This window comes from Pteropus medius, unplaced genomic scaffold, assembly GCF_902729225.1.
Source record: "Pteropus medius unplaced genomic scaffold, Ma_sr-lr_union100, whole genome shotgun sequence".
Classification (NCBI taxonomy): Eukaryota; Metazoa; Chordata; class Mammalia; order Chiroptera; family Pteropodidae; genus Pteropus; species Pteropus medius.
Window position 1 is genome coordinate 3,620,864 of NW_024348533.1, and position 21,021 is coordinate 3,641,884.

General features: G+C 48.3%; 2 protein-coding genes across 4 annotated transcripts in view; one reads left to right on the forward strand and one right to left on the reverse strand.

The window, feature by feature from the left end:
- On the reverse strand, positions 1–17,443 carry LMAN2 (lectin, mannose binding 2). Of its 2 annotated transcripts, none has more exons than XM_039880071.1 (8): positions 17,112–17,443; positions 16,825–16,943; positions 8,673–8,790; positions 7,936–8,015; positions 7,638–7,799; positions 7,414–7,528; positions 5,247–5,366; positions 1–3,551 (listed from the first exon to the last, which is right to left on the reverse strand). In XM_039880071.1, the coding sequence occupies exons 1-8, from the start codon at positions 17,305–17,307 to the stop codon at positions 3,391–3,393; spliced, it is 1,071 nt and encodes a 356-aa protein (XP_039736005.1). In that variant the 5' UTR covers positions 17,308–17,443; the 3' UTR covers positions 1–3,390. The 2 variants fall into 2 exon arrangements, with proteins under 2 accessions (XP_039736005.1, XP_039736006.1); XM_039880072.1 differs by lacking the exon at positions 1–3,551 and adding an exon at positions 4,494–4,955 and having other exon boundaries at positions 17,112–17,344.
- RGS14 (regulator of G protein signaling 14) overlaps positions 17,443–21,021 on the forward strand; it is a 16,150-nt gene continuing 12,571 nt past the window's right edge. Inside the window, exons 1-2 of one of the 2 annotated variants that reach the window (XM_039880069.1) lie at positions 17,443–17,579; positions 19,973–20,197. In XM_039880069.1, the coding sequence (XP_039736003.1) occupies positions 20,153–20,197 (45 nt within the window). In that variant the 5' untranslated portion in view covers positions 17,443–17,579; positions 19,973–20,152. The remainder of the gene's footprint in view (positions 17,580–19,972; positions 20,198–21,021) is intronic. The other variant, XM_039880070.1, reaches the window with a different exon arrangement.

Below are 21,021 nucleotides of genomic sequence, written 5' to 3' on the forward strand. Positions count from 1 at the left end.
TTTGAACAAATACAGATTTATTTTTTTACATAAAAGCCCCACAGTGGGCAGTCCAGGCTAGAGCAGACCTCAGCAATTCATAAGGACCCACACTCTACCCTGCTCCTGTGTTCACTACTGACCTCTGCACCTTTGGGGTCACATCCCAGCAGGAAGAGTGGGCTGGGCAGACTGCCTCTAGCCTCTCCTCAAGCATCACTTTCACAGGGCCATCCCCACTGAGAAGGAACTGGAAAGTTTAGCTGAGTGTTCAGGGAGGAAGGCAAAAGAGGCGTATCAGGATAGGGCTAGGCTGGCTGAGCACCTGCCTTGGTGGCGTTGAGGTTCATGCAGAGAAATGAATGAGTCAGTAAAGGTGCTGGAACAACGAGCTGGACAGAGCAGGGACAATGGAACCCCTGTATCACTTCCCACACAAAACTAACTCAAAGTAGACTAAATGCTACAGTTGAAAAGCAAAATTTTAAAACTTTGGAGAAAAACATCTTTGGAAAAGATTAGTAAATGGTATTAAAACACAGACTGTGTATCGCATGACATCATTAGAAAAACAAAAAGACATGTACACTGAGCAGTGTCTGCAAAGCAATGAGCCAAAGATCCGACAGGAGAAAAAGAAAAGGGGAAAAATTAGCGCCCCCAGGCAGGAAATACAAACACATCTCTGAGGATACAAGGTCCTCAACCTGACTAGTAAAGAAATGCAAGTTAAAACTTTTGCATCCATCAGACTATCAAAAATTAAGCACTCCGACAATAACAAGTGCTAAGAAGAGGGCAGAGAGGGTCCCAGTCGCCAAGATGGGAGTGGACTGGATACAAGCCACTTTGGAGAGCAATCTGACAGCTAGGAAAACAGAAAAGCACATAAGCTATGACGAGCAGTTCTCGCACACTTGTGTGTGAAGACATGCTCGAGCGTTTAGAGCAGCACTGGGACTAAGAGCAAAAACCTGGAACCATCTAGACGCCCGGCCGTGCAGAATGGACAAATGGAGTCCACTCATGCCACATCTTGAGCTGCATGTAATCCAGACTCACAATGCTGAATTTTAAAAGCTGAGGAATACCTCTGTGTACCAATTATAATTTTTAAAGATGCAAAACAATACTGTGTTGCGGGATATATACTTACATTTTAAAGAAATATATAAAAACCCAGAATCAATAGCCATCACCTCCTCAGGGAAGGGCACCCATTTAGGGCAGGTGACAAAGAGGAATGTAAGTGTATCAATGTTTATTTCTCACACTGCATGGAGGGATCAGGAATACACATTTATATTTAACTTTTATATAAAGAAATAACTTGGTTTTTAAACGCCCATGGCGAAAAAGTAGATGATGGCATCAGGACCCCATGTGTGTGAAAAGGCAGCGGTAAAGACATGTCTAATCTTCCAGGGAAACACCTCTAGGTATGAGCTGAAAGGGATGCCAACAAGATCCTGACAGCCAACCACAGAACATGGCCACCAATCTCTGCCTTAACTCACTGGTCTAACACCTGCTGGCTCTCAAGCCGATAGATTAATCAGAACCAGCCAAGGTGATTCTTCTAAAACTTCCCTTGCCCAAGACCTACCAACTTCTCACATAACTGGAGAATGAGCCAGCTCACTTTTGTTCTCCAAGTGCCTCTAACATGCAGTCAAGGTGAGAGCCATTCAGATGCCAAACTGCCTAATAATTCAAGAATTCGAGGAAGGCCACATTAGAATCAAATATTAAAGGTGGAGTGTGGCAAGTGTGGTGATGACACGGTTTGCTGTAGCAGCAGCCATGGAGAGTTCCAGACTCCAGGCCTCAGCTGTGCGTGTTCGTGTGGACACGGCACTCCCTCCAGAGGAAAATGGTGAGTGAGGCAGGACTGCCTGATCTGGTGAATTTCTGACATCCACATGGGTAACTGTCATGAAGTGAAATGAGTTAACATGTCATTCGCTCAGAAACTCGCTTGGCGTCTTGTAAGCACTCAAAGTTAGGTACTTTTCAAGTAAAAAAACTTGGAAAAAATCCTCGATAAAATATTTTAATAAGGAGGACCATGTCTACTCTCAGCTTCATCAACAGGATCCCAGGCATATGTGAGGGAAACAGCTCAGACCTCTTGGTGTGTGAACCATCTCCCAATGCCTACCCTGTGAATCACTGAGGGTGACAAGAGACGGTCAACAGACCAGTGAAGAGTTCTAAGAGTGAGACTGAGAGGCTGAGGGGATCTAAGTTCTTACTCTTCATCTTCTCTACTTTTTACAGTGAGACTCTAATTGAGTGTTAATTATAAAAAGCCTGGTTGCAACAGCATCTTCAACGGATGCTGGAGGTGGCTCTGGACTAGACAGGGACACACTGCTCCGAGGTGGGGTCGGGGTGGTCAGAAGGGGGACCAGATGGCAGCAGCAGGTCGTGGCTCTGTAGAAAGAACCAGATGGCGGCGCTTCCTTTCAGCTGCTGGGTTTTTTCCACTCCCTGTGCCATCTCTGTCCCCTTGAGGCACCGCAAAGGGAATACCACCACTGATCCCACCGTCCTCCTGCAACCACTCCCTTCAGATCATCCCAGAAACCCCTAGAGTTTCCTTGGACTGAGCTCACACCCTCTGCATGGTAGCCTAAATCCTCTCCCTGGACTTTTTCATCCAGGGGCCCAGAGCATATGGGAGATGGCACAGGGTCCTGTCTCCATGACCCCACTTACTATGTGGCACTGGGCAAGCTTTCCTTGACCTCTGAGAGCAGTATCTGCTCCCTGGGAACAGAGAGCACAGCATCTGCCTGAGAGGATGAGGCTGAGAGCAGGGAAGCTTGGCTGCCTGGAAGGTACTGGGGGCGGGGAAGAAAAGCCCCTCAGGGCAGTCACACAGCTGAGGGTGGTTATGTCACTTTATTTAGCAAATGGTCACGCTCTAGGCCCCACAAAACTGCTCCTCCCATCTCATCAGAGGGCCTGCCTCAGGCGGAAGCTCAGAGGTAGACACAAGGCCCAAATTCCCCATCAGTCTCCTCTTCTGCCCCACATGGCACGCAGCACAGAACAAACTCACTGCTCACATCCTCAGGCGCCTACCCCCATGTGGCTCGGGGGCCTCCAGTGTTCAACAGCCATCTACTGGGGCTTCGGCCCAGCTCCAGACACAGAGCCCCTGCTCCTGAGATGCTGGCAACTGGCCAGGGCCTCTGTCCCGACTGTGGGGACGCCAAATCCTTAATTCCCCAGCCCTGAAGCCTGTCCCTGCTGGGCAAGAAGCAAAATGTATGAAAATACTTTAATTATTTCTTTGAAACTGTTAAGAAATAAGGTCGTCTCGTTTTTCTTTTACAATCCCAGTAAAAAGTTCACATTGGTGCCAGGGCCCAAGGCCAGCCCCTCAAGCCGAGCTCCGGCTGCTCAGTAGAAACGCTTGTTGCGGTCCTGCCGCTTCTGGAACACCACGGCGCCCACCACAGCACACACGACGATGCCCAGGAGCGCGCACAGCAGCAGCAAGAATACCCGCCACCCTGTCAGTGGCCCGCCGCGGAAGTTGCCCGTTGGGTCGTCCACATTGTCTGAGGGAGAAGAAAGGGGAGTTGGGGTGGCAGAATGGAGAGGCCGGGCAGCTCTCTGATGGGATTGGCCAATAGGACCGAGCAGGGCAGTGGCCCTGGCGAGACCCCCACCCCCACCCCCAGGTGCACAGCCACGCAGGCAAGGGGCAGGGAAGTAGACACACAGACATCCCCGAGGTTCCTAGAGATGGAGGCCTGGGGTGCCTTGCTGCTGCAAGGAGCTGGCGAACACTGGATTCCCAGGCGCCCCAAGAGGCCAGGGAAGCCCAGCACCTGCCTTCGCCAGCCTGTCCCACACCCCCAGGGCAGCGGTCTGAGGTCCCCACCTGAGAAACGCAGCCCTGGCCAAACACCAGAGAGTCTGCCTCAGGAAGAAGCTCAGAGGTGGACACGAGACCCAAATTCCCCGTCAGCCTCCTCTTCCGCCCCACATGCCCTGACACACCTGGATGCATCTGGGGCCCCCTGAGGTCCAGGCACTCAGCACCCCACCCTGTCCTCCTCCAGCCACATCACATCCCTGCCCAATAACACTGTCGATGACTCTGCCAAGCACCAGGGCCTGACACTCACGGCATCTCCCAGAATCCCTGGGATGTGGCTCTCCTCCCAGCCAGGTGTGCAATGCCAGCTACGAGTCTGACACCCTCCCCTCCCGAAAAACCTGACAGGGTAGGCTTGCTGACGCAGTCCCACCGCCGGCCCCTCACCACCCCTGCACAGGGACAGTAACAGTCCTTATTAAACCAGGAGCTCCTAAGTAGCCCCTTGGCCTCGGGGCTCCCGCGGCCCCTCTGCCCCCTTGCTCCACCTTGGTCAATAGGCTGAGCTTCCGGGCAGCACCTAGCAAACAGCCAGGTACCAAGCAAGAGCTTTAGGATCGTTTTCAAAAATCATGAACAGGTCAACGAACCTGAACATGAGTTAATTCCCCACCTGGCCAACCACACGGAGTTGCTGGGTGAGTCACAGCGGATGAGGTCTCTGACCCCTTGGCAGCCAGAAACCCTTGAACCAAAGGTGGCAAGACGGTGGCCTATGGTAGGATTTGTATGACCCTCAAAACGTTTAAAAGTAATCTGAACCTTAAAAAGGTGAGATATCACATAAAACGCTGGGTTCCACTCTGGCTCACACTCCACATGGTGACCTTGGGCTGGGCTGAGAGGCCGCTCGATATCCCTGCCCGGAAGAGCCGGGCATGGGCTGTGTGCTGTCCCCCGCTGGGCTCACAGGCTCGACTTCAGGGGTGTTGGGGTGCACTTCTCCACACACAGGGGCCTCACTTCTCCAACCAGGACCCTCACTTTGTGAGGACGAGGTCATGGCTAATCAGTCATGGGAAGAGCCCAGGTTTGAGATTTTGCAAAAACTCCAGTTCCCATCCTGCCTTTACCTCCCCTCCTGCTGAAGAAACCCTACAGTTCGCTCGACCAGTGGTAGGACCTACTTCTCAGGCCATTTACTGAGGTCATGCACGTGCCCGTGGCTTTAACTGGCCGTTACTGCAGCACCAAGTATGGGAGGAAGCAGATGCCAGGTGTTCACACATCTGTCTTAGCATTATTTGCTGACCCAAGAGCCCAGGCCACAACCACAGCCGGACCCAGTGAGGAGAGAGGAACCACAAGCACACGTCCACACTAGCCATGGCCCAGCCCTGGCCTCACGTCAGGAACCCAGACCCAGACACACCTTTGGGCGACTTAAGGAGACTGACGCTGGGCTCAATCTTGGTCCAGTCGATGTTCTCCTCATCAGGCGTGTGCTCTACCATCAGCTGGAACAGCTTCAGGGAGATGATGTCATGATTGTCTGCAGGACCGAGAAGCAGCTTATAAGGGGCCTGAGCCCACCTCCAGGCACATAGCCCATGCCTCTCCCAACCACATTAGGTGGCCAGGTCCCCCAGAGAGAACCTGCTCCTGCTGGGCTGAGGGCTCAGCCTTGATCCATGATCAGTGACTGCACCTGAAGAGACTTAAGGAAGGCCCAGGTCTGACCAGTCTGGGCAGAAAAACCTCTGCTTGACCGTAACTGATCATCCCAGTTCTAAGATGGGAAAGCTGAGGCTCAGGGCCAAGACAAAGGTCCTGGTCAGCCTACCTCCTGCTATCAGCTAAGCCAACCAACTGGAACCCGAGGAAAGGGCCTGGAAAGAGCAAGGACCCAGTGGCCAGGTGGGCAGAGCCAAGCGGCACCCGACTGCCCAGTGTACATAGCCCCGGAGGCCCAGGGACAGGCACCAACTCAGGTCAGGACACAGATCCCACCTGAGTTCGGCTGCTTCCCGGGTGTGTGAACGTGGAGAAATTCAACACTCAAATCTCCAACAGTCTCAGTTGTATAAATAGCTACCTAGGCATATGTCATGTGACTTTGCCCATGAGATTCCTGTCCTCTACAGCACTCCTCACTGAGCACCGAACAGCCTTAGAGAGCAACCACTTGCCACAGATCTGGCCCCCTCAGGACATATGCTGAAATTCTGTCACATGAAATTTAAGGTAACCCAAGAAGGATGGTGGCAGATCCAGAGATTAACATCAGGATGGCAATGTGCTGGGAACTGATTACCAGGTAATCGACGAGCAGGTAACAACTCCCAGGAACGAGGGGCTTTCTGGCCCATCCTCTTCTCTCTTGGATATACGATTACAATTTCTGTATTAAAAACTTTAAAACAATGGACACTCTGGGGACCGAGTGGGCCCAGACACTCCCATGGGGAGGAGGCTCCTGGACAGTGGCTGGTGCCATCTGAGGGCCAAGAGAAGGACTGAGGACCACAGCCAAGGGCCACCCTCAAGTGCCACCCATGCCTGGCAGCATCCTAATGCTTACAGAGCATTCACTGTAGGACAAACAAGACAGAGCCCCAACTTTATAGAGCTCACAATTCAGTGAGTGAGACAAAGACAATGAAATTATAAGGTAGATTATAAGAGAATTAAGTGCTATGAAGAAAAATAAAGTCGAGAAAAGTGACAGAGAGTGTGCAAGTGACAGGGGTACATGTGTACAATTTTAAATAAGGACATCAGAGAAGGGCCCACTAAGGAAGTGACATCTGAGCAAGACTTGAAGGAGATGAAAGTAAGGCACAAGCGCAAAGGCCCAAGGCAGGAGGTAACGTAAATGAGGAACAGGGAGCAAAGAACCAGAGGCGATGGGGTGGGTGAGGCGCTGGCACCAGGGCCTGGAGGGGATGGATGGTGGCTGGAGAGCTCTGAGAGGATCAGCAGTGACACCTCATGCAAGCTTTAATGGGATCGCTCCGGCTCCTGTGCTGAGACTGTCGGCGGCAGGCATGGAGGAACCAGCTGGGGCTCCTGCGGGGGTCCGAGTGAGGGAGGATGGTGGCCCAGACCCTCCAGGTAGTAAAGAAAAGGCAAGAGGTGGTCCGCTGCACCATGAAGACAAAGCCAGCAAGACTCGCTGATGGATGACAGTGGCATGTAAGACAAATGGGGAATCCTGAATGACACCAAGGTTTTTGGCCTAAGCAACTAGTGTCATTTATGTGTTGATGGAAACATGTGGTCTTCAGTTGTGCGCATATGAAGGCTTAGATGCCAAGTGGGTTGTTGGTGACACTGGGCTGCAGATAGACATCTGGGGTCAACAGCGTCCAGATTCACAGCGTCCCAGGGAGAGGGGAAGTTTGCCTAGGACTGTGCAAGACTGAGCCCTGGGCGTGCCGACACTGAGAGATGATGGGAAGAGGAGGAAGAAACCAGGCATGTGTGGAACCAATGAAGGAAGTTCAAGAAGGAAAATGACCAGCTATGTCACAAGCTCCCAACAGACCAGGGAAGGTCAAAACTGAGACTTATTTTAACACCTTGCTCAGCCCACTCACCAGACAGGTCACCGGTGCCAGCCGAGGCCCCGAAGTAGTAGCCAGTGGGCAGGCGCACTCCCGTGATGTCGATGCAATTCTTCCACTCGTTCTTGTCCTCCAAGTCAGTCATCACCTGCAGTCAGCCAGCAGGTCAAGCTCACCCCAGACCCAGCCCACCCACCTCCCCGAGTACGTCAGAACCAGCACAGGTAGAGCTGTCCCCATCCCCACCACCTGCTCACCGTCAGGCGGCCCCGGGAGTAGCGCACAGCTAGGAAGGTGTCGTGATCGCGGTTGCGGAAGTCGGCCGTGCAGCCTGCCAGCTCGGTCCAGCGGCCATCCTTGCTGTGGTCGTAGGACAGGGAGCCATTGTTCACCATCACCGAGATGTATGGGAACACACGCTGTGACCAAGACATCAGTTATTGCATGGCCAACCTGGCCTGCGGGAGGTGGCGGGAGCTTTACCAACCCCTTCCCCTATTGCCCAGTCGACTGCCCAGTCCTCTGGGTCCCATTGTGCGGGAGGGAGCAGCCTACCTCCGTGCTCTCATCATTGGGGTATGTGTCCAGAAAGATGGCTAAGCCATGGAAGTTGTCTTTACTTCCAAACACAGGCCCTAGAATGAGAAAGAGATGCTCTCATCATGGGGAAAACTGGGGTTGTCCCCTGGGTAACCTGAAGGACAAAGCAGCACCAATGTGGGTCAGGGGGAGAGATGCAAGCTATTAGTTGTGCACCCAGGGAAGAGAAGGGACTTCTGAAGGCAAAAGCTGGGGATGGCTTCAGGGGCCCGGCAGAAAGGACTCAAGTTTAAAGCCTGAACTATAAAGGGATAGCACCTGGCCGGCCACGTGCTCTGAGGAGTCAGGTGACGAGGGGGTACCTGGCCTGTGAACAGCGGGTGGCTACACAGGAGACCCTATCCACTAACCCGGAGGTCAGCAACTTCCTGTCAAGGTCCAAAGAGCAAACGTTTTGGGCTTAGCAGGCCACATACAGTCTGGGTCACATAGTCTTCTTTGTTTTTGTTTTTCGAAAAATAGCAGTTTAAAATGGTAGAATGGTAAAAGCCATTCTTAGCTGGTGTACAATGCCAGGCCACCATGGAGTACAGAATTGAGCTGTAGGATTCAGCCCCTCCTCTTCCCGAAGGGACGTCCAGATTCTAGGGGTTCTGGGTTCCTTGAGGAGGAGGAGGAGCACCCTGACAGGAGGATGCAGAGTGGAAGATCCTTGGCTACAGACGCCCACACGGGCTCGAGCGCAGCCCTACCTGGCACGAGGCGGTCCCGGGTATACCATAAGGCAATGCCATCTCCATGGAGATTCTTCTTCCCTGCACCATGGACTCTGAAGTGGACATGCATCTCCCAGTCCTTGAGGAAGCAAGGCTGGAGGGAGAGCAGAGAGGGTGCTCAGAGCTCCCTGGGCCTTCCTGCCAGTTGGAGGTGACCTGGCACAGACCCTGCCCCCACCGAGCCTGGGCCAGTAGGGTCACTAGTGCCACTGACCAACAGATCCCCCAGCTTTCTCAGCAGGAAGAAAGAAGGCTGCTGGGACTACCAGGTAGAGAGTGAGAGGCCACACAGTGTCCCAAGGCTGCCTGAGGCCAGACCTCACCCAACCCAGCTGTCTTCTGCACTTTGATTCACTTTCTTTAACACCAGTCAAACCCGTCAACCCTGTTTTCTCCCCAGGCTCACTGCTCCTGCCCAAGGATCCTGTGGAAGGGTTACTACCCCAATTTTAAGCCACAGATTTTACAAAATGGAAACACATTTAGACAAAACAACTTGTCCACAGCAGGTAAGTGGACGGTCACGATTCACTCCCAGGTCTGTGTGATGCAGAAACTCATGCTCTGTCTTCTAAACCTCCCATGACCCTCGGGTCTTTAACACAAGCTGTATCAGCTCCCTTCTGGCCTCCCACTCCTACCATCTTCCCTCGTAATTGACCTTCCAACTAAAGGACTCAAATTCAGGTCTGGCTAACTCCAAACCCCAGCACACCTCCTGCCTCTTGCAGACCTAGGCAAGCCCCAGCATGGTGACAGCACTAGGGTTAGGGGCTGGAAGGGTTACTTTGACTCGAGGGAAGGCAGATGCTCCCCAGCATCCAGGAACACCAGGTGCAGAGCTGGGCCCTGCCCACTACAAGGAAAACAGCCTGGCCTCACCCACCAGGAAGCTGCTTGTGAAAACTAGTATGACACACACTTCAACATACTTAGGGGAAGTTTGTAGATGGGCATGTGAGCAAATGATTAAACAAAGGACCATCAGACAGGCAAAATGAAAACAGGATATTGCTGACCTACCAGATTACCAGCTATTAAAGAGATTGCTAAAACCACTGTGGACAAGGAAAGAGAGAAACACACACAAAACCAGTGGGACTGAATGCTCCCGTCTTCTTGGGCGCGATATGGCTGTTGTAGCTTTTCAACAGAACGAGGCAGAGCCTTAAGCACTTACACTTAAAGATATCAAAGATACTACTGCAAAAAGTATCAGTGCTATGTTCTCATTTTTGAAAAAAGAAATTAGTATATATGTAGATAAAGAAAGAAAAAAAGGAATATTTGAATTTTATAAAATGAACATATTACTTCTAAAATCAGAAAAAAAACTCAGAAAGAAAGACCTTTATGTCCCATTGTGAGTTATCTGGCTTGTGCATTCAGAGTTACCAGCCAGTGCTCTGGCTCCGAGCACCAGAAAGCCAGATGAGACCTGGCTCCAGAGAACATGGAGCTAGCAGGCACCTGCGCGGCAGCTTACAAGTCGTGTGAAGTCAGCCTTCCCAATTCTTGACAGTTCATTGGGAAATCAGAAAAAATGTGCAAATTCTAGAGGAGGCAATGGAGCTCTCAAGGACAGACGGACAAGGAATCTCGAGTCCAAGGCCCGTGGAGGGGGTAGAAGGCCTGCTGAACTGACTTTGCTTTGGGTTGAGACCACAAAGACAGCAAGCCAAAAGTAAGAATGAATGAGAAAGGGTCCCCTGGGGACTAGAGCCCAGCTCTGAGTCCCCTCAGTCTCTGAAATTCAAGGAAAGAGACTCACCTAAGTCTCGCGGTTTTTTAAACAAAAAATATCACAAATACAAGATCTAGTACATGATCAAAATTACCAGGCACATGAAGAGACGACATATGAACAAAAACCAGAAGGAGGAACTCTAGATATTGGCCTTTCAAATAACTAGTTTACTATGTTCAAGGAGATAAAGGACAAGATTGAGAATTTTGGTAGGTAACTGAAAGTTTTAAAAATCACACTACAAATAATCTAGAACAAAGAATAACTGAAATTAACAATGTAATAAATAGGTTTTACAGTAGATTAAAAACAGATGGAAAGAATTAATAAACTCAAGTCCACTCAAATTAAAAATATCCAGAATGAAGCAGAGAGAAAAAAAGCATGGCAGATAAAAAACTGTAAGAGGGAGAAGAAAGAGTGAGAAAGTCTAAGGTAAGTATAATTGGAGTTTCAGAATAAGTAGCAATAGGGCAAAGAAAAATTTAAAGAGATACCTAAACCCTTACTTAAACTGATTCAAAGACATTATGCCACAAATCTTAAGTGTTACAAACCAAAGGAAACAAATTTAAATAAATAAATAAATAACTGCACCTAAGCACATTAAGCAGGAAGGGAGGGCGAGAAGGACGGAGAAAACAAAGAAAAACATTCTTAAAAGCAACCAAAGGAAAAAGACAGATTACCTCCAAAGGCGCTACAATAAGCCTGATACCCACTTTGCAACAGAAGCACTAGAAGCAAGATTATAGAGTGATATATTTGGAGCTGAAAGAAAATAACAATTAACATAAGATTCTATACTTAGCAAATGTATCCTTCAAGAATAAAGGTGAAATTAAAACACCTTTAGATAAATGAAAACACTAAAACTGTCTTTTATTTTTAAGGGAGAAGGAAAATGATCCAGACGTAGGTCAGAGACTCAGGAAGGAAAAGCAACAAAGACAGTAAATATGAAGGTAAAAATCTACATAAATGTTTGATTGCATAAAATGTTTTATGTGATTTAAAATGGAAAGGATTAAAATAAATAACAATGGGGAAATGGCGTTGAAGTTCTAAGGTCCTTGCTATTAGACTTTGGTAAAACACAGATGTATGTTTTAAACTTGAGAGTAACCACTAAAAAACTGGGAAATAAGCACAAAACTTGTGTGCTAATAGAAGAGTAAAAATGTAATAAAAATGAACAAACCCAAAACAGAAAAATGAAGAGAGCCGGCAGTACAAGTAGAAAGTAAATAGTAAGATGGTAATTAAAACCAAATGCATGGGAAATTTTACTAAATGCAGATGAACTAAATGCTAATAAGGGTACATATGGAATATCTCTATATTATTTCTTACAACTGCATATAAATCTACAATTATGTCAAAATAAAAAATTTAAAAAGTAAAGAAAGAATCAAAGACTCAAACTAAGAACTAAAATTATAAATCTATAAAAACTAAAACTATAAATTTCTTAAAAGACAACATGGAGGAAATCTTCACAACACTGGATTTAACAATGGTTTCTTGGATAGGACAGCAGAGCGCACACACACACACACGAAAAACAGATAAATCAGATTTCATCAAATTTAAAAACTTTTACATTCAAGAAAATCAAGAGAATTAAAAAGACAACCCACAGAATGAGAGAAAATATTTCCAAATCATGTATCTGTAAGGGATTAATATCCAGAATACATAGAGAACTCCAACAACTCAATGACAAAACCACCCAATTTAAAATGGGCCAAGGACCTGAATAGACATTTCTCCAAAGAATATACACAAATGGCTAAAAGGCACATGAAAGGATGCTCAACATCACTGATCATTAGAGAAGTACAAATCAAAACCACAAGATACCATTTCACACCCATTAGGATGGCTGTTATAAAAATAAAAATAAAAACGGAAAATAACAAGTGTTGATGAGGATGTGGAGAAATTGGAACCTCTGTGCACTGCTGGTAGAAATATAAAATGGTGCAGTTGCTGTGAACAACTTTGGTGGTCCTCAAAAGGTTAAAGACAGAGTTACTAAATGACCCAGCAATTCCTAGGTATATACCCAAAAGAAGAGAAAGCAGACAGAGAAAGCAGACACCCACATACATCCATGTTCATAGCGGCATTATTTACAACAGCCAAAAGGTAGAAACAACTCAAGTCCATCAACGGATGAATAAACAAAATGTGGTGTGTACACACACACACAGAGGAATATTGTTCATACATAGAAACAGAAAGGAGTATGCTAGTTGCCAGGGGCTGTGGGGGCAGCGGAGGAGTGGGGAGTTGCTGTTTAATGGGGACAGTTTCCGTTTAGGAAAATGTTCCGGAAACGGATGGCAGGGATGGCTGTAAGAGGTGAATGTACTTAACGCCACTGTATACACTCGAAAATGGTTAAGATGGTAAGTTTTATGTTATGTATATTTTACCACAATAAAAAAAAAAATTGAGGAATTTTCTTTCACATGCAAATACATAAATACAGTTATCAAAACTAATTTTTGTTGAGAGCCACTGCATTTTAAAAAACGGTTTCAATGCTGAAGAGTATCTTACTGAAGAGATGGTTTCATAAATAAAATGATTAAAAAAAAATAAGACTAAAACGGTAAGTTTTATGTTATATGTATTTTACCACAATAAAAATAAACCCCCAATGAGCCTAATTATAAGCTGTTTATCAGAGACAATTCTAAAACATAAAGAAATGGAAAAAAAAAACAAAGTAAAAAAGAACAGAAAAAGATACAGCATGCAAATGCTAACCAAAAACAAGCTGGTGCAGCTATTCCAATAACAAAGTCTAAAAGGCAACTCTCCTTAATGACAAAAGATACCATTTACCAGAAAAATTTTGGACTCAAAATACATATAGCAGAAGCTGCCAGAACTACAAAAGATAAAAACAAATCCACACACAGAAATGTTAACACACCTCTCTTAGTAACTCATAAAAGTGAACAAAATTGGCAGGAAGGATATAGAAATTTGAACCCAATCAGCAAACTTGACCTAAGGACCAAAATGGCACACTGACTCAAGCCAAATATTTTGCAGGCACACACAGAATGTTTCCCTCAAACATGACCGTGTGAGGGACCGTCTGCCAGTCTCAACAGGCCTCCAACGACTGAAATCATACAGTATGTTCCTTGGCCATGATGAAATTAAACTGGACACCAATAATAACCCTAAAAAAACATTTAAAAACATATTTCACATAAACAACAGTCAGTCCAGAAGCCAGGTTCCAAATGATCTCTTTGGTGCCCAGGAATTCTCTGCACCTGGGAATAGCACACTGAGATAGGACCCCAAGAGGATGCAAGGTGTGCCTCTGCGCAGAAGGGCAACTGTGAACAGGGAGGTGGGAACGGAAAACCTCCCCTCCTATCCCTACCATGTTCACAGGGAGGTCAGTTTTAAGAAAAAGCACATGCAGAAGCTGAGGGCCTGGAATCTGATCCTTCAAGACTAACCAGGCCTTAGAAAGTCTCCACGCACCACAGATTGAAGACTATAGATTGGCAGAAATATTACAATACAGACAACATAAATCCTCTGAAGGATTTTATGCAGTTAATGTAAGGGCTGGAACTGATTTAGACGCTGCTTTGGGGGCAGAACAAGACATCACCATGGTTCTCCAGCCTGGCTGCACAGCCCAGCCACCAGGGGAGGAGCTTAGAAATCTTAATGCCCCTGCTGTCCCCTAGGCCAACGAAATCAGAATCACCTGGCAATCACAGAGCACTTCACAGTTGGGTGGTTTCCAGGTCTTTGCTGGCAACACAGTGGAAAGCAGAGTGAATCCAACAGTCAGCTGATATCACTAAAATTTTTTGGTGATAGATCACTCCAAGATTTGGGGTTTATAAACAAAAAGAAGTTCAAAAAACTGAGTGACCCTGCTATAATAAAACTTCCTGCGTCTCCATCTAACTATCTAGTGAACACATTCTCAGCGTTCACATTTATAAAAACAAAAAGCAGAAATGGGGCTGAGGATTGTTTCATTCTGACAATAACATCCATTCAGACGGGGTGGGAGGATGACAGCTCACTGAGATGCATTCCAGTAAATTTTCACTTCTCTGTAATAATTTTTCAAAAATTGTGTAATGCGTTTACTTTGATCAATTGTGTACTGGTAATACTCTCAAAGAAAATATTAAAACTTAGTTTCAAGGTCTCAACAAAGTTAAAAAGTTTAAATTATTACACTTATTTTAGTCACAAAGGAATACGACAGGCTAATCTTCAGACAGTACCTCAGCAAAAAAAGGTTAAACACCATGCTGCAGCCTATAGGAAGACTATAGGAAGACGGGCCCTCAGAACAGGTGGGACCAGTCCCTCGAGCGCCCCCTGTGTACTGTGCTCCAGCCAACAGGCACTTGGAGTTCAAGTTGCCGCTTGGCCACACTCCTTCACCCAGACCGCTCCACCCCATCGCCACCTCAGGCACTGTCTTATCTCTGCTGGGAAGACAGCAGGTACTCGGTAGTGTTTGCTAATTTGCTGCCTTTCCCAGATCGAGTTGAGTAAAGGGCACAAAAAAGAGAGAAGTCCAGAAAGCACCTTTCTCTAGCCCATTGAAGGAAGAGGTGAATCCTGGGAAACACTGGGCAGAAAATTCTAAGAGTTCCAAGCAATTTCTTTCAAGAACTACAGGAAACACTCCAACTCTTTAGGGAATATCTGCTGGGCCAAATAAGAAATGTCCCTGGAGCTGCATGGGGAGGTAGGGGAAGGAAGACAAGGCAATCATATTCCAGACTGCAAAAATTCAATGAAGTGCAGAATCCTGTCAGCACTGTGACACTGCCACACCACTGACAATGCCAACCACCAGCTACCTACGACCATAATTAAGTTACTTGTGACTGAACCTGATTTCCAACAGTTCCAGCACTATCTGTACCTTACTTAGAAATAAACAAATAAACAAACAAAAAACTGTTACACTGAACTCATTTTCATAAAAAATATAAGGCTACATTATCATTTTTAAAAATTTTTTGAAAGTCTTAAGACAGAATAATGTGACAGAATGTGACTTAGGGGAGATAGGGTAGTTATTGAAGTATTCTGAGTGGGCGGCACTTGAGCTGAGAATTAACAGATGAGAAGAAGGCAAGCAGGCATGGAGAGCCAGGAGGCAGTGTCCCAGACAGAAGGAACAAGTGCAAAGGTCTTGAGGCAAGAAGGAAGCCAGAGAGGCTGGAACAAAATCTACAAAGCGAATGACGAGATGCCAGGCACCAGGGGCCATAATGTGTAGACATAATGCACGTCTACCCCTTCACAGACGATCCCTGGCTCTGAGGATCATAGTGAAAGCTGAGGAAAGTAACCCCAGATGCCCCTAGCAATACGAAGAGAGGAAGCTGAGGGAACAGGCAGATGAGGCAACACGAGAACAGTATGGGCTCCCATTATTAAATGGGGGCATCAACCAGAAGGGACAAAGAGCAGGGTGATAGAGAAAACTAGGAAAATGACCAATACCTCAGGCACAGAAAGGGCTGAAATCAGGCATGCTGGCGCAGGAGCAAGTTTTGCTCCAAATTGTGACCCAGCCTCAATTATTCCCCTTTCACCCCTTTCCTGACCTAGACTCTCTCAGTGTGGAGTCTGTGTGGCAACTGATCTTCATCACTGCTTATGTGTGACATGCCAGTGACACCTGAGGGTCCCTGACCTCTGAAGCAAAGGTCATAGAAACTGAAATTGTCCACAAGTCCAACTCCTCCATATCACTGATAACAAGACCCTCAATCAAGCACTGGGGAAGGGGGCTGAGTCTGCAAGTATTTCTAAGGGGTTCCTTCACCGTCCAGGGGAAGGGGGTCAAGTGTAGCGAGTGATTTGCTGGGCTTGGAGATCAGATAGATCAGTTTAAATTCTGTTTATGTGGAATTATTCGCTGTTAGCTCTGCATAAAATCACAATAGCCACTTATTTCAAAGAGCCTGTATGAGAATTAAATGAAATAAGGCGTCTTAAAGCCAGTGCCTAATATACAGCAAAGTATCCAATAAAGATCCCATTCCTTCCATGTATTTCACTATTTGAGACAGTTCAATTCAGACAGCCTGACAGCTCTACTACTTACTGGCTATGTGACTTTAGGTAAGGCATTTTCAATTCTGAGCCTTAGCTTCTTAGTGAAACGGAAATAACATCACTTACTTCACATGGGTTTTAAAGGAATTAAGTGAGAAGGGTGTAAAGTGTCAAGCACAGGTCCAGACACATAGTAGCCTCAATAGACATTACCTGTTATTACTGGTGTGACCAAGATGGGAAAGGAGGGATGGAGGGGCAAGCCTTAAGGGTATGCCTGACCTCTGGCAAACCACTCACCTGATGGTTCCAGATAGAGCCCTCTTTGCTGCGTTCGTCAGGGGTCAGACGCACATACTGGCTCGTAAGTATAGTGCTGCCTTGGAAATCCCAAAGAGGCATGGAGCTGGAACCGACTCCTGTGAGTAGAGACAGGCATAGACAGGTGTGTAAAAGGCTATGCCAGAAATAACCTCGCCAGAGTCAGTAAACCCACAGAGTTACTCTGCTGGGGAGAAAGGGCACCCCCTTCCTCAACCCTGTGCTGCCTCGCCCTCACCCTGCACTCATCCCCGCCCAGGCCTCACCTTGGTAAGGCTTGATAAGCGAATGTTCTCGCTTGAGATGTTCACTGTTGCCGTCAGTTATATCCGCAGCCACCCGCCCCAGGAACAGGAGAAGAAATAGGGGTGTCGTGGGGCCGGGGCCGGGGCCGGGAAGCCCAGGCTTCCCCGGGTACCTCCAGCCCCAGCCCCAGCGCCAAAACCAGCCTTCCGCCGCCATTCTCCGTTCCTCTCTGCCACTTCCGCTCTAGGACTTCCGCCTTCCGGGTGTTCCATCTAATGGTCATCGGCCGGAAACCCTCCAAACCTAGTATCGCCGGGGAGTTAAAAGCAAAGCCTCGGAGCCGAAGGTGCAGCGGCTCTACTTGCTGAGCAGCCTCCATCCTGGTCCAGTGCAGTTCTGTCTCCTTGGCTGCCCCGCGCACCGGCCGCCTAACCTCAGCAAAGGGTTCTTACGAGCCACAACCAATCATGGAACAGCACGTTAAGTGTGTGAGCCAATGGGGAACAGAGGGATGGTTTGAGTCGGGGGCAGCACGAGGGTCCTCTGCGAAGCGCGGCATGCTGGAACTTGTAGTTTTGGTGGCTGCTAGCGCGGGCTGGACAAACGGAGATTACAACGCCCTCAGCCTCAGGCCATTGATCGTGTCCCTGCAGTAACCTTTCCCAAGTCCGGGGGAAAAAGGAGTTGAAGACGGAGGCCTGAATTCCAACTCTCGCGCCGTTTTGGACTCACTGGGTGACACTCCCCTCCCCCACCTCCATCACGCCTGGCGAGCCGTTAGCTGGCTCTGGCTTCGCCCGCACCTTCCTGCCTTTAAAGACAGAATTCCCACTGATTTGAGGGCGTCCACTACTCACAGCTCCTCAAGGCTGTCGGATTTAAGCAGGAGGGCAGACCTAGACTCTGTCTCGGGACCCCAATAATGGCTGAGACGCATCGAGATCCAAACGATAGTAATGCCTGTCCGGTACAGCAAGAAGTGTCCACGAAAGGTGTAGGAAAGCTGACTGCGGATCAAAAGTCAAAAACTGATGGCCCGCCGCCAAATAGAGCTCTGTTTTACCTAATGCTATTTCAATAAACGATTTAACTACCGATATCTTTAAATGAGGAATCTTAAATTCACATTAGAAATCCAAATTTCCAGTTTCTCTGGGAAAATGGGGAGATCCAACCACACTAAGCCCACACTAAGGCTGTTCCTCCTACAAATGTCTTCCTCTTCAAAGCCAGTCTACACACTGGCCACTAATTTACAGCACCTGTCTGGCCCCTCTAACTTTTGAATTAATGACCCCTGTCATAGATCACAGGATAGAATCTTGGTTGTTTGCTTTTTTATTTTACTTTAAGGAGCTTCCCTTTTGAATGAATGAACTTATTCAGGATTAAGTATCGACATCTTTTCTATTTTACATATATTTTTAATGAGCTTTTTTAATTAAATTATACATTCATATATACATATATATATATAGTACAGACATATGTACAAGAGTCCTCTGCCACTCCTCTCCCAAGGGATATACCCTTCCAGAGATTTACCCATATCTGAACAAAAAGGACATGTACATTCCACTAGACCTCCATTACTGAACCCCCAGCATCTACAGCAGTGCTTGGCACGTAGGGAGTGATTAATAAATAATTGACAAAAAATGAATATTTGTTTTAGAACCTAGAATTGGGTCATGAAGAAAGAGTAATTTACCAGAAAGGAGAAAGGCAGCCTCAGGCAGAGGGGACGGGAAATGCAAAGGCAGGGGTGGATGCCTGAAAGCATAAGGAAGGCAAACAGTTTGGAACATCCCAAGAGTGGTATGAGAGAGTTTGACTGAGGCCAGAACTCCAAGAGCCTTTCAACCCAGCCAAGGAACATGACCTTTTTCCAGAAGGCAATGGGATGGTTTTAAGCATGAGAGTGGTCAATGTCGGTTTCTCTGGCTAAGGGGGTGTCACTTTGTCTCCAAAGAGAGGGACCCAAACTGGAATGATGGGTGACTTGAGGGCTCTAAGTCCATACTTAAAGTAAAATACAAGTCCTGTAGTGGGTACATGCATGGGTAAGAAAGAGGCAAACTCAGGACTCTGGCTAAGGACCAAGTTCATCTGAGACTGGGCCAGGCTGAGAGGGCAGGGTGGCACTCTTTAGTTGACAGGGCTATACCGAGGTGGGATTTGTATGTAAGTGAGTGAACTGTGAATGCACATGTGTCTTTGGGCACAGATACACCTGATCTGTACCCCTGCCTGGGTGGTTGAGTGTGGGTATACACATGTGCAGGTGTGCCTGTCACATGTACCTATCCACAGGACTGCATATATATGACTGAACACTAATTGGTCCCTACAAGGAAGAGCCTGTGTGTTTATGACATGCACACCTGAATGGTCTGTATGTGCATAACTATGTGTGCAAGGTGAATGTCCATCTGTCTGCACACCTGGGCACATGTTTGGGAAGTGTCTGGGGATAGAGGTAGTAACTGCACAGGCGCGACTGCCTGGGGGAGGGGTGCCGAGTGTGCACATGCCCAGCACACAGCAGGTGTGAGATAAGTGTTTGCTGAGTAAGGACCACGTGTGGATACTCAGTGCATATGTACAAATGTCCACGGGAGCCCCTGCCAGGGTGTCCAAAGGTGCCTAGGTGTGTGAACATGCCCTTCTGTGTACCCAAACATGACCTTGGCACTCCCTAGGCTGAGGCAGATCAGGATGGGCTCCTCACTGGGCACATAGAGGACTCTGAAGTGGGGCGCTGCCAAGGTTGGCAAGCAGGCATGTGTGTGTGTGTGTGTGTGTGTGAGTGTGTGTGTATGTGCAGGTAGAGGCGCCGCTTCCAGGGACCTTGCTTCTTTCTGTGGTTCGGTTTCTATAGAGACACTTCCTGTGGCAGAGAAAAGAGGTAGTGAGCTGGTGTTTCAGGATGTGAGGGCCCGCAGGAGCGGAGCCGGGCTCTCTCCGCCGCCTGCCTGCCACCTTGCAAGCTCCGGCCGGTGCTGCCCACAGTCCCCATGGTGGGCACCCCCCGAGGCGGGGACCGGTGAACAGCAAAGGCATGCCAGGGAAGCCCAAGCATCTGGGCGTCCCCAACGGGCGCATGGTGAGTGCGGGCTTCAAGCCGAGCCCATGGGGAGGGGTAGGCACACCCAGGGTGGAGCCCAGGAGCACACCCAGCAGGGCTGGGCAAGAGCCTGCATGCTGCTAGCAGGCCGGAGAAGTTGGGTACAGATAACAGCAGGAGGTAGGACCTGGTATCCTCACCCCGGGACCTTCCAGATTGGCCTATTGGGGACCTGGGGCAACCTAGGGATGAGACCAGAGCACAGCGGGCACAAGCTTGTGGTCCAGCCCCTACTGCTCCCTCTCCTGCTACTTTGATATCATCTGGGGCTGCCTGCATCCTAGCATGCCCCTTGCCCCCTGCATACTCCCTTGGTGGTCCAAGCCCCCATACCTCATTTAGCCTCTGCTCTCTCCTTCTCACCTGATGTCCTGATGCCCGAGGTCAGGTAAGAGGCAGCCCTCACTGGGTCAGTCAACTGCCCTGCAGCTGAACGTGCTCCAGAGGCTATCTGCCAGAACTAGCAGTGTTTGGGCAGCTTGATATGGATCAGCAGGGTCAGGCCAGGTTGGTGCAGCTTTTGTCTCTTTTACTCCTGGGCTACCAGGAAGGGAGGGGTTGCTGGGCACCAGTATGCCCCTAGCTGCTGCTGCTGCTCCACCTCCTAAACCCTCTCCCTGGCTGCTTGGCCTCTGGGTCAAAGCTGCCCTTGGAAGGTCCAGCTTCTTTATTCATTCAGCAGCTGGGGCAGGCTGTGCTGGGCCTTCCTTCTCTCCCTCGGATACCAATTCCTCCTAACAACCCCAGGAAGGCGAGGCTGTGTCCTAGCCTTTCACCTGGCCTCAGCCCAGTACTGTGGGACA

Excerpts from the sequence above, each read along its gene's own strand:
- LMAN2 (XM_039880071.1), bottom strand. The coding sequence starts at position 17,307 with ATGGCGGCGGAAGGCTGGTTTTGGCGCTGGGGCTGGGGCTGGAGGTAC. Across the intron at positions 8,791-16,824 it reads GCTCTATCTGGAACCATCAG|CCTTGCTTCCTCAAGGACTG; the intron begins GTGAGTGGTTTG and ends CTCTCCCTCCAG. Across the intron at positions 7,529-7,637 it reads ACTCCCGGGGCCGCCTGACG|GTGATGACTGACTTGGAGGA; the intron begins GTGAGCAGGTGG and ends GGCTGACTGCAG.